Source organism: Anabrus simplex, chromosome 5, assembly GCF_040414725.1.
Source record: "Anabrus simplex isolate iqAnaSimp1 chromosome 5, ASM4041472v1, whole genome shotgun sequence".
In the NCBI taxonomy this organism is placed as follows: Eukaryota; Metazoa; Arthropoda; class Insecta; order Orthoptera; family Tettigoniidae; genus Anabrus; species Anabrus simplex.
The window spans coordinates 428,625,860-428,638,476 of record NC_090269.1 but is presented as its reverse complement, the minus strand read 5'-3'; the positions used below and the strand labels follow the sequence as shown (position 1 = coordinate 428,638,476).

The 12,617-nt window shown below is 39.3% G+C and overlaps 1 protein-coding gene across 11 annotated transcripts in view; it reads left to right on the top strand.

Moving 5' to 3' along the window:
• l(1)G0196 (inositol hexakisphosphate and diphosphoinositol-pentakisphosphate kinase) overlaps nucleotides 1–12,617 on the top strand; it is a 543,939-nt gene that overhangs the window by 421,622 nt on the left and 109,700 nt on the right. For all 11 annotated transcript variants that reach the window (XM_067147825.2, XM_067147823.2, XM_067147820.2 and 8 more), the window contains one exon: nucleotides 5,217–5,443. In XM_067147825.2, the coding sequence (XP_067003926.1) occupies nucleotides 5,217–5,443 (227 nt within the window). The remainder of the gene's footprint in view (nucleotides 1–5,216; nucleotides 5,444–12,617) is intronic.

The following is a 12,617-nucleotide window of genomic DNA, read 5'->3' as shown; positions in this document are numbered from 1 at the left end:
CGCTCACACATTCTACCACTTCAGCATACTCCTCCAGTTGCTACAAAATGATTAGTCCCACTCCGTTTATTGCCTCTTGGCCACCACTCCAGTATAATGTGCATCCTTTCCTCAATTTCTTCCTTCCGTTACCTTTCCATTTCACTTCACTCAGCCCTTCTCCGTCTCCATGAAATCTACTACTTCCTCTGCCTTTCCTGTCAGGGTCATAAGATTTACTATTGCTATCTTAACGTTGGTTACTGGTCGCTCATTTCTCACAGTTCCCCCAGTACCCTGAGAACTGCACGTCGCTTTAAGCAGCCCTAACCTTTTCCAAGGTTCATTTCCTAGTACCATACCATATATGGGCTATTATAACGATAGGGTCGCCACTCCCAAAGGCATTTTATACCCACTGCCAGGTGTTATTCTAGGCCACTCCACTGGAGTACAGACGCTACAAGTTTCCCTCTTCTGCCACCGATGCCATACCGAAGTCTACTTTCTCCACCACTGATGCTGTTGGGGGGGGTCTTCACACCCATACCCTGTCCACATTTGTGACCCCTGGAGAGAGGGTGTCCCAGTATTTTAAAGCCCCCAGGAACTGGGCTGCCTGTTGGTCCGCGGGTTGTATTCGGTACTTCAACCAGCCCTACTGAATTGTAGGGTCCCGCTATCTGCCACCTGGGGATGCACCCTCTAGGGGTTAACAGGCTTCCCCGAGGGCTCAGTACAGTATTGTATTTGTGACTGAAATAGGCTGTTTTTCTGCGTTAAGACTTCCCATTATTTCCTAGCACTATGGAGTACTGTACCTCCTGGTCGCTGATGAGGTCTAGCTATGGGATATTAAATGAAAATAGATTATTTGTTCAAATTATGTGGACCTGCAAACATCTTAATTAAATCATGTTAAAAATCCATCATTATCCATTCTTCAAAGACTCGATTTTCCGCATCAACTGTCCAGAAATGTTGGTCCTATCAATGCTAAATCCTCGATCAATCATTTTTCAACAAACAGTATGTTATGAAAGGACGACTACGACATACCCATGGATCTTGGCATAATTATAATTGTGTAAAATATTTAGCCCATCATTGATTATAATTATACATATTTAATCAAATTATGATGTTTTTTCAAGTTGTTCATTGTTTCAATTCATTCCTAGATTTTCCATTTTCCCGTATTATACTTTGTTTTCCATGGGTCCTCAAAAAAAGGGAGAATCGATGTTTCACCATACATCTACATTTCAAAGGCCTGCTCTCAGTAAAATATATAAGAAAGACGCCATAGTGTTACAAATATGAAAATGAGTGCTTGCAAAAACGGGCTAATCAACATTTTGTCAGAACAGAGATAAATCAACTTTTGCAAATGTCAATAGAAAACTATACCATAAAAATATTTTTTTCATATTTTATCTCAATGTAGTACCTTTAAATTATCAATAGCATTTCATAGAACTGTATTAAGAATGAAAGGTGCTTGGAAAATAGGAATACAAAAACTGAAAAAACTGACTTTTGTGTGACCTAGCTATAATTAATACTTTACCTTAGATTCACAATCAAATTTTACTTTATGATCAATCACTCACTACTGATCTGCATTTAGGGCAGTTGCCCAGGTGGCAGATTTCTTATCTGTTGTTTTCCTAGCCTTTTCTTAAATTATGGCAAAGAAATTGGAAAATTATTGAAAATCTCCCTTGGCGAGTTATTCCAATCCCTAACTCCCCTTTCTATAAACGAATATTGCCCCAATTTATCCTCTTGAAATCCAACTTTATCTTCATATTGTAATCTTTCCTACTTTTAAAGACACCATTCAAACTTATTCGTCTACTGATGTCCTCCCACGCCATCTCTCCACTGACAGCTTGGAACATACCACTTATTACAAGTCATTAATCTCATTTTTGGTCCATATTGACAATAGTGATTACATACCACTTAGTTGAGCAGCTCGTCTCCTTTCTCCTAAGTCTTCCCAGCCCAAACTTTGCAACATACAATACAAAAAAAAGAGGTGTTTTATATACAGTAAACTAGATATAAATATGCTGCAGACTTATTTTGGGATATGACATAATTTTCCCTGATTGGACAATAATCAGTCATATGGGATATATTCTAACGCATAGGAGGAGGATTCCTCAGCCACTTCATAGCCATTGCCCACTGTCAGTTCTCTGTAATACTGGTGATATCTTGGAGGGACATATTCAAGCAGCTCAAGCAAGTCCTTAAGCTTTTCTAGCTTTATTGGCCTTGTACCATTGTACATTTGTGGCAGCTCAGTACTAGCAAGTGATGGTGGCTCTGTTCCTAGAATTAGAGTAGGTGAAGCTTTATCTGATGCAGATGATGTTATTCGGTATAGAGTAATAAATAAGTTACAAGATTGTGAGCAACTGCAACGTGACCTCGATAGTGTTGTGAGATGGACAGCAGGGTTAAATGTCAGGTTGTGAGTTTCACAAATAGGAAAAGTCCTCTCAGTTTTAATTACTGCATTGATAGGGTGAAAATTCCTTTTGGGGATCATTGTAAGTACCTAGGTGTTAATATAAGGGAAGATCTTCATTGGGGTAATCACATAAATGGGATTGTAAATAAAGGATACAGATCTCTGCACATGGTTATGAGGGTATTTAGGGGTTGTAGTAAGAATGTAAAGGAGAGAGCATATTTGTCTCTGGTGAAACCCCAACTAGAGTATGGTTCCAGTGTATGGGACCCTCACCAGGATTACTTGATTCGAGAACTGGGAAAAATCCAGAGAAAAGCAGCTCGATTTGTTCTGGGCGATTTCCGACAAAAGAGTAGCGTTGCAAAAATGTTGCAAAGTTTGAACTGGGAAGACTTGGGAGAAAGGAGACGAGCTGCTCGACTAAGTGGTATGTTACAAGTAACTATTCTCATTTTGTTTTTGCGAGCACCCATTCAAATGGTAACATTACAAAAATGAAAAAAGAAGAAAAAATTCAGACATAGATCAAGAAAACATAATGTTCACTTGTTTGAGGTTGTCCTTGTTGCTGTCTCTTCCCATTTTGACCAGTCATTGTGCTGTAGGTTACATTGAAATAGAGGGTAAACAACTCAAGATGTCCAACAAATTCAAATATCTAGGAAGCATGATGTCAGCAACAGGCTCCATTGAAGAGGAACTTACCAGCAGGATTCAAGCTGGAGGAACATTCTGTAGAGTTGTCCGAGGCCTAATATGGAACCCAAGAGTACCATTGAAATGCAAGCGAGCAATTTATCTGACTTATTACATGCCAGTTTTGACATATGGGAGTGAGACCTGGACCATGAGTAAAAAGGATGAAGCAAGGATTCAGGCAGCCGAAATGAGATTCGTCCGAGCGATGGTTGGCAAAACAAGAGATAAAATTCGTAATGAGAACATCAGGGACGTGGCTCAGGTTGGCAGAATGTAGGATAACATGACTCTACATAGACTCAAATGGTATGGTCACATGTGAAGGGTGGATCCTGATCACATACCCAGAAAAATGTATGATCTGCAGTTAAAATATTCAAGACCAAGAGGGCGGCCAAGAATGCGATATACAGACATGGTGAAAAACGACATTCGTGAGGAGGGGACTGGGACAGCATTGAAGAAGGAGAAAAGTACAAAGACAAGAAGTTGGTGGAGGGGCTTCATTTGCCGACCCATCATATAGATGGAATGACGCGGGTTATGTATATATTTATGTATTGTGCTTATAACACAGATTTATTGGAAATATGAATACAGTTTAAAAATTGAGTCTTAAAAGTGATTAGAGATCTGTAGAAGGTTCTTGAGAGAGGGGAGGAGGAGGGGGGACAGACTAGAAAATGCTGCACGTAGTTTGTTGTGAAACGTTGGGAGCTGTAAGACAGTTGGACTGCAGCCTACAAGCGCTATAAGTACCATTGAACAGTGGAGTCAACCGGTCTTATTGCATTCTTTTGACACTACTTCACAGTAGAAGCTGGACGATAGTACATTAAGAATGAAAATAGCATATGATAACTCATGACTTGTAAAATGTTTGGAGTTACTTTCATGTTCTGAACTCCCATGGTGACCAAGAAAAGTTGTTTTGTAAGACCACCACTTTCAGGTACATGGAAATGATAACATGCTGCTGATGTAGACTGTCATAATCTCATAGACTGTATCCTTGTCATTCATCATCATCATCATATCACCAGTGATCTGCATTTAGTGCTCTCGCCCAGGTGGCAGATTCTGTATCAGTTGCTTTTCCCGTTGTTTCTTAAGCGATTTCAAACTAGTTGGAAATTTATTGAACATCTCCCTTATTCTAGTCCCTAATTCCTCTTCCTATAAATGAATATTTGCCCCAATTTGTCTTGAATTCCAAATTTATCTTCATATTACTATATGTCCTACTTTTAAAATCTCTATTCAAGCTTATTCGTCCACTATATCATTCCGCTGACAGCTTGGAACCTACTGCTTAGTCTACCAGCTAGTATCCTTATTTTCAATTCTTCCCAGACCGAAGTTTGCAACAGTTTTGTAACACTATACTTTTTTTGTCGGAAATCACCCAGAAGAAATTGCGCTCGGGCCGTTAGTAGGCTCTCTCATTGCCTCCCTGTGCCCTAGAGTATTGATTTTAAAATGTGTTCCTCGTCGATATTTCCACTACAAATTGCAGACCTAAACTTGACAAGTTATATTGAAAACATAATGATTTAGGTTTACTGATACTATCTGCAATAAATACCTTCAGACACAGTAGTAGGATCTCCTTATTCATATTATACTATTGGAGTCATCTGTATTGCCTCCTGCATTGACTATTTTGACTGATTTGTCTTCTTGGAACTTTTGGTGCTATCTTTACTACTACAATCATGGATGATGCATTACTTTCTTTTGCTCTGTGCACTGCATCCTTGATTCGTGAAAAATATTACAAAAACCGCTATCAAGTGTCATCTTGCAACAGAACTTGTTCATACATAGTACCACGAACATGTACCTATAACAAAGTCTGTAGAAATTGCAGGCAGGGGTTTTATCAATCTTATGCACGAGCCAATAGAAATTGTGAACTTGGTCAATTTTGAAGGAATGGAAGCTTGTAAAATCTATGGATTAGGTTACTGGAGTGTTAAACTAGTTCCGTTTATGTGATTATCCCTTTTAGCAGTGTCTTAATTCTAATCACCATTCATTCTTTTTTCAGATGCCATCTTGTATCATGGAGAGACTTGGGAATTGATGGGCCGTCGCTGGGGCAAGATCGAGAAAGATTTCTGCACGAAGAATAGGACATTTGACATCTCAAAAATCCCCGACATTTATGACTGTATCAAATATGATCTCCAGCATAATCAGCATACCCTCCAATTTGAGCAAGCTGAGGAGTTATACATGTATGCCAAATATTTGGCCGATATTGTTATTCCTCAGGTAACTTCAGCTCTTGTTTACTGTTGGTTACCATTCATGTTTACCACTTTTTGTAGGTTATAAAACTCTATGTCATAAACAAAATATTACAAATACTATGATATTTTTGTTTTATAGCTGTGATGAATAGTTGTGGTCATGACTGAGCATTGTGAGCCCATACATATTGTTCTCAACTGGGCGAGTTGGCCGTCCGGTTAGAGGCGCGTGGCTGTGAGCCTGCATTTGGAAGATAGTGTGTTCAAACCTCACTGTCGGCAGCCCTGAAAATCGTTTTCCCTGGTTTCCCATTTTTACACCACGCAAATGCTGGGGCTGTGCCTTAATTAATACTTTGACGACTGTGAGACCCGCTGGCGGGTCACGCCAACTCTTTACTTCTGGACGGCAAGACTCGCCGGCGGTCTCACGACACATTATATATACTGGAGCCGTATCGCACGCCGTTCACAGATTATGCTTTCGTCCTTTTTGGTTCGTCTCTACATAAGGCATACTAACTTAGTATACAGTTGGACATGCAGGGAGTACATAGGAGCTAGGATAATTAAGAAATTGTTCAATATGCTTGTTCCATTACTCAAATCATTTTATATGAAGAAAAAATATGTACAAATATAAGAATAGACACACATTTAACATGTTGCTTCACAACACTACGTTCAATCAAAACAAACAATGCTGCATAAAGAACGCCAATTTCAGTGAGGTCGCCGGTGGGTCACAGAGTGCGCGCGAACCCCGTGCGTTACTTGTGGACGATAAGACCCGCCGGGCGGTCTCAGCACACAGTGCACACAGTGCACCCCAACGCCTATAGGCTGTAATTAAGATGTGTAATAGTATGTAATATATCCATTAGAGTTCAAGTATCTCTGATTTTTCACTTCGTTCCTAATGAATAAACTCGGAAAACAATACGCCGTCGTCAATGTGTTAAGGCCACGGCCACTTCCTTCCCATTCCTAAACCTTTCCTGTTCCACCGTCGCCATAAGACGTATCTGTGTTGGTGCGACGTAAAGCAACTAGCAAAAAAAAAAAAAAAAGCATCTGGGAGACAACCTTAATCTGCTTGGTGCTCTTCCTCTTGGCCTTTTACCATGGCTGTTCCCTGTACTGTAAACCTCTCTTGGTAGTCTTCTTGTCTTCTAGTGTAGTGGCAGAAAAACTGCAAATACAGTAAAACCTTGTTACAGGGTTTCTGCAGGAGACAAGGGAAAAGAACGTGTCAAGCGAGAATACGTACTACTGAATACATGAATACTATCCAACAGTGATGTGGAAACACTAGATAAGAGTTTTTTCCGACGTGAGGGCTTTTTACATCGTGTATCCGTGGGTACAGTGAAAACTATATCTACCCTTTCTAAAGATGAGAGGAGACTATTGAAAGGTGTGAAAAACACAAGTGAACAAATATGAAAACTTGCTGAGCCTTACAAAATAACAACAGTGCATTGAAACGTATGAAAAATACAAGACAACAAATATAAAAACATTTGCATTGGGGCCCATAAAAATAACTTATTATTGTAGATCACACTCTTTCTAAAACAAATCTTAGTAGAAACCTTATATTTCAAACCAGTGGATTATTAAACATTATTTTCTGTTCACATTCCCCTCCCCTGTAAATCATGTGACTTTGCCATGGTGGGGAGGGCTTGTGTGTCCTAGTGAAGCAGATAGCCGAGCCGCAGGTGCAACCACATCGGGTGGGTATCAGTCGAGAGAACAGGCTAACGAATGGTTCATCGAAAGGGGGGTAGCAGCTTTTCGGAATTTACAAGGGCGGCAGTCTAGATGATTGACTGATATGGCCTTGTAATAATACTCAATCTGGCTTAGCTGTGTTCTACACGACTGAAAGCAACGGGAAACTACAGCTGTAACTAACTCCCGAGGACATGCAGCTCTCTCTGTATGAATGTTGTAATGATGTCTTCCTCCCGGGTAAAATATTCCGGAGGTAAAATAGTCCCCCATTCAGATCTCCAGGTGAGGACTACACTAGAGGCTGCAATCATCAGGAAGTTGGATACTATTATTTATTCGTGTCAGAGGTACCAATATGTACAAGAAAGAGATACTAAATATGAAAAATATACATGATAAAATTAGTCATATATACTGTAGTTATAAATGGAGCACTCGAAAAATTTGCATATGAAGTATAACACATGGAAGTTCATACATAAAAATCAAAAAGTAGAAATCGAGTATTACGTGAAAATATCTACACTATGTATACAATATTCACACAAGTTGTGTCCAGTATTTGGCTACATTTATGGCATTGTTTCCACCAGGGCCAGTTCCAACCCTGTACATGAATCTGGGCATAGACAACAGTCCAAGAGATGCCTAGAAGTCTGTTCCTCTCCACATTCACACAATGAGTCGCCACCATGCATGATGCCCCATTTCATAAGTTTGTCCTTAGATCTTGCAACGCCGGTGCGCAGTTTGTTTAAGGACTTCCATATACACCATCTTTTTTCGTGACCAGGTGGCAACTTTTCTTCAATGTCAACATGTTCCGGATGATTTGGGTACCTTTGTTTCCATAGATTAACCCTGGCCTTTTTTTGGGTCAGAATCAAGTGGAGCTGAAGACTGTAGAAAACTCTTCCTGGACTTCAGTCGAATTGTTGATGGCTGATGTTCATGAAGGGGATGGGCTGAGATGCTGCAAACCTTTTGTCTCTTGATATTAGCGGCCACCTCACGTCTAATATCAGGTGGGGCTATCCCTGCAAGCGAATACAACTTCTGTGCGGTGTTGGTTTTAAACAGCCTGTGATTAACCTGCAGGTTTGAAGGCAAGAAAGTTGGTTACTGACATTCTGCGAGTCAGAGCGTGGAATGTTAGAAGTTTGAATCGTTGTGGTAGGTTAGACAATCTGAAAAGGGCGATGGATACACTAAAGTTAGATGTAGTTGGTTTAACCCTAGAACTGCTACAGGTTTATATGTCAAATGCTGCAGTTATTTTCCTCAATATACACTATGAAAATAAAATCATGCCTGTAAATTCATATTAATCCCAGTAAATCCATATTATACACCAATAGAAAGCTGAAAGATTAATCTACATGAAGGTGTCAGATATAATTTAAAAAATTGTCACGCTTTCTATCGAAAAATACAATTATAAGTTTTTTGAACAAAGAGAATTGTTGAAATATTGCTCTAAGAAAAGAATTTCTGATAGATAATTTATTCCTGCAACATGATATTCTAAAACACACAGGTATGTTCTTACATTTTCTCCCACAATTCTTCACTTTTGAGTTCTATTCACGAATTTCGAACCTACAGCTTATCTTAGTTTTCTTAGGGTAGTTTCTTTTGTGTGTGTGTGTTGTGATCAAAGTATTTATAACAATCTACACAAATATCAACAGTTCACACTTATGCCTTCAATAATTTCTTCAAATATTGACGTACTGCCAATAATAATATAACCTGCACTGACTTGAAAATCATCAAAAACAAATCGAAATTTCTTTATTTGCAAATGAGGTGTGTACTTCGGTGGCAAATGGTGCACTAAAATACATTATTGTCAAGCACTAAATATTAAATTAACAAGAGAAGAAAATATTCCTATAATACAATATTATACAATTTATGCTAACAATTTTTTCTATTAAACACACAGCTCATCCTTAATAAATTTATATTGTTTACAAAATTCTACTTATATCTCCTGTACTACTTACAAATATAGTCAACTGATATACAGTAGAACCTCGATAATTCGAAATCGGTTAATTCAAAATCCCACGTAATTCGAAGAAGCTCTCGTTCCCGGAAACATGAGATACAGTTTTGCATGTTATTTAAATTGTTTAATTCGAAATATGGATAATTCGTAATTCGAAGTACATTGTCGGCCCCATTACCGAAGTTCACACTTTTAATTCGAAACTGCCTTTACATTTTAAAACAATAGTATGTTACAGAGTAATTTCAACTCAAAGTTTATCCGCGTCATAATAGAACGCGTGTTCCGGAACGTGGAGGGGTAGCTTTCCGCACTTACACTCACTTAGGTGGGTCTACAGTGCGCTTCATGATTGCCAAGTTGAATGAAATTGGAATTTTTGTGTGTTCAACCTTTTAAGGAACGCCGTAATATCATGCAACAGGCAGTTTGCGGGAAAACAGAATGCGCGAACACTGGCGATGCCGACAGTTGACGAAAAAGCATGGCTCATATAATAAATTCGTAGACACCAAGCAATACTGTCATTGCCGATGAAACTGCATTGCTTTATTTTAATGCGAGCCCAAACGGTCTTATGGTTTTAAAGGAGAAAGTGCCAGCCGGGGAATCGACAAGGGTCGGGGATGGGGGTAGTGCGTTGCAATTGCAGTGCACATGGAAGCGAGAAACTTTATCCCCTCGTCATAGAAAAGTTCGATAAGCTACAATGTTTTAAGAGCGTCGGGCACTTTCCATCCCAGTACAAAGCATCTAAAAATGTAAACAGTACAGATATCCAAAAAATAAAGCATTTGCACAGGGGAACCGGCATAATTTATCCTCGTCTTTGAATTGTGTGATTTTTTTTCTTTCGTTGCATGAGGTTATGTTCGTCAGTGATTTATCCAAGTGCATTATTTGAACATTGTAAATGCACCTTGTTGGATACATTTCGGAAATAGTTTTTACATGGCATTGGAAAGGTTTAAACTGTGAATCGAGGTGATTGCATGTATTAATGGATCTTAGAATACTTTGTGACGCGGCAAGTGTTTACATTTCTGAAATCCGAGAGAAGTGCCATGGCGGGAAATCGTACAAGGATAGACTCATAGGAAAGTTTGATTTTAAGGGCATCGGGACCTTTCTGTGTAAATACAAGGCATCTAAAATGCATACAGTATAGTACTCCAATGAATAAAGCACTTGCACATGGGAGCCAGCATAGATTTCTCCTCGTCTTTGAATTGTGTTTTTTTCTTTTTTTCATTGCATGAGGTTATATTTGCCAGTGAGATATGTAAGTGCATTATTTGAATACTGCAAATGCACCTTTTTGGATACATTTTGGAAATAGTTCTTTTTTCATGGCATTTGAAAGGTATAAACTGTGAATCAAGGTTAAATGCATGCAGTAACGGGCCTTAGAATATTTCGTAACGCGGCAAGGGTTGGTGCTTCTGAATTGCGAATTGGCGGTTAATTCGAAATCACGTAATTCGAAGTCCGATTTTTGAGTCCCAACGACTTCGAATTAACAAGGTTTTACTGTACAGTATGTGGGATTACTTCAAGTGATACTATACAACTGGTATAAGATTAAACTTTACATTGCATTTATTTACTTTTTTTTTTTTTTTTTTTACCCATTCTGAAAACTAAGTAGCATAACGACCTGCTGCGTCTTAACCAGAGCCCCTGTTGCCACCACTTTTCAGAGTTCCTGAAGGGCCTTCACAGCTACCGTAGCGGTCCCAGGGCCCTCGAAGTCCCCACTGTACTTCACCCCTACAGGCAGTCCCCTACTTTGGCTGTCCAAACTCCTTAGACCAGGGGATGGAATTAATTTATTCACACACATTTTTTTTATTTACAATAACCTGCACTGGTCGAATGCCCTCTAACACTTCATTTATTTTCTCTGTTGCTGTTTATTCTCTTCTTGAATATCTGTACAGATTTTGGAAAAGGATCAAACACTACCCCTGGTAAACTGTTCCACTCCTTCACACCCTTCCCAATGAATGAAAATTTACCCCAATCGCTTCTGCTAAAATTCCTTCTAATTTTATATTTGTGGTCAGTCCTGCCTCTCACAGATATCTCCCCATGCTTCTTCTCTTGTCATCATCATCATCATCATCATCATTTCCCTTTATCCAGCTGTAGCCGGGTTGGGGCAAATATGGTTCCTCTCCACTTTCTTCGGTCTTTCCACCACTCCTCCTCCAACACTGTGTCCCAGTCCAGGTTTCTTTCTATAATACTGCGTTGGATGGTATCCTTCCATCTCAATCGTGGTCGTCCACGGCCTCTCCTTCCTTGGATTTGCATTTCCATCACCTTTTTTGGCATTCTTTCGTCACTCATTCGCTTTATGTGCCCAAACCATCTTAGTCGGCTCTTCTGTATTCTATCATTCATTTTTTCCACTCCAATTTCTTCCCGGATTTTCTCATTCCTTATTTTGTCTCTTCTACTCTTCTGTATCATACTCCTCAAGAACTTCATTTCGGCTGCCTGTATTCGACTCTCATCCTTCTTTGTCATTGTCCAAGTTTCTGCTCCGTAAGTTGTTATAGGTACGTCATGCATCTTGTACATAGTATCCTTTGCTTCCGTTGGCACATCTTTGTCCCATAACATGTTTCTTACACTATGATAGAAACAACTTCCAGCTTGAATCCTTTTACTAATCTCCGCATCCAGTCGAGCATTCTCAATTAATTCACTCCCCAGGTATTTAAACATTTCCACTACTTCCAGGGGCTTGTCTGCAAGTCTAATCTGACCTTTCCCTTCTTTCTCCCCTCTAGTCATAACAAGAGTTTTACTCTTTTCTACACTTATTTTCAATCCACATTCTTCGATCTTCCCATTCACCACATTCAACTGTTCTTGAACCTTCCTGTCGTCTTCTCCCCAAATCACAATATCATCTGCAAATAACATCATGTTCATTTCTCTTCCTCCATATGCTGCTTTTGCTGTTCTCATGATGTCATCCATTACTATTGTAAACAGGATTGGTGATAGAACACTTCCCTGTCTCAGCCCACTAGTTATTTTGAACCAACTTGTCATGCCAACTTGTGTTTGCACGCAACTACAACATTCCTTATACAATGCCATGATCATTTTTATTAATCCCTGTCCAATTCCTTTTTGCACCAGACTGTCCCAAACTTTCGTCCTAGGGACACTGTCATATGCCTTTGCAATGTCAATGAATGTCGTCACCATATCATTCCTGTCCTCCCAATGCTTTTCCATTAATTGTCTCATAATGAAAATGGGCTCTATTGTTGACCTTCCACTTCTGAAACCAAACTGATTTTCCTGTATCTGGTTCTCAACCCTCAACCTTATTCTACTTTCCAGTATCCTTTCAATTATCTTAGCAACATGGGATATTAGAGTAATTCCCCTGTAGTTCTTCAAAACTTTCTTATCACCTTTC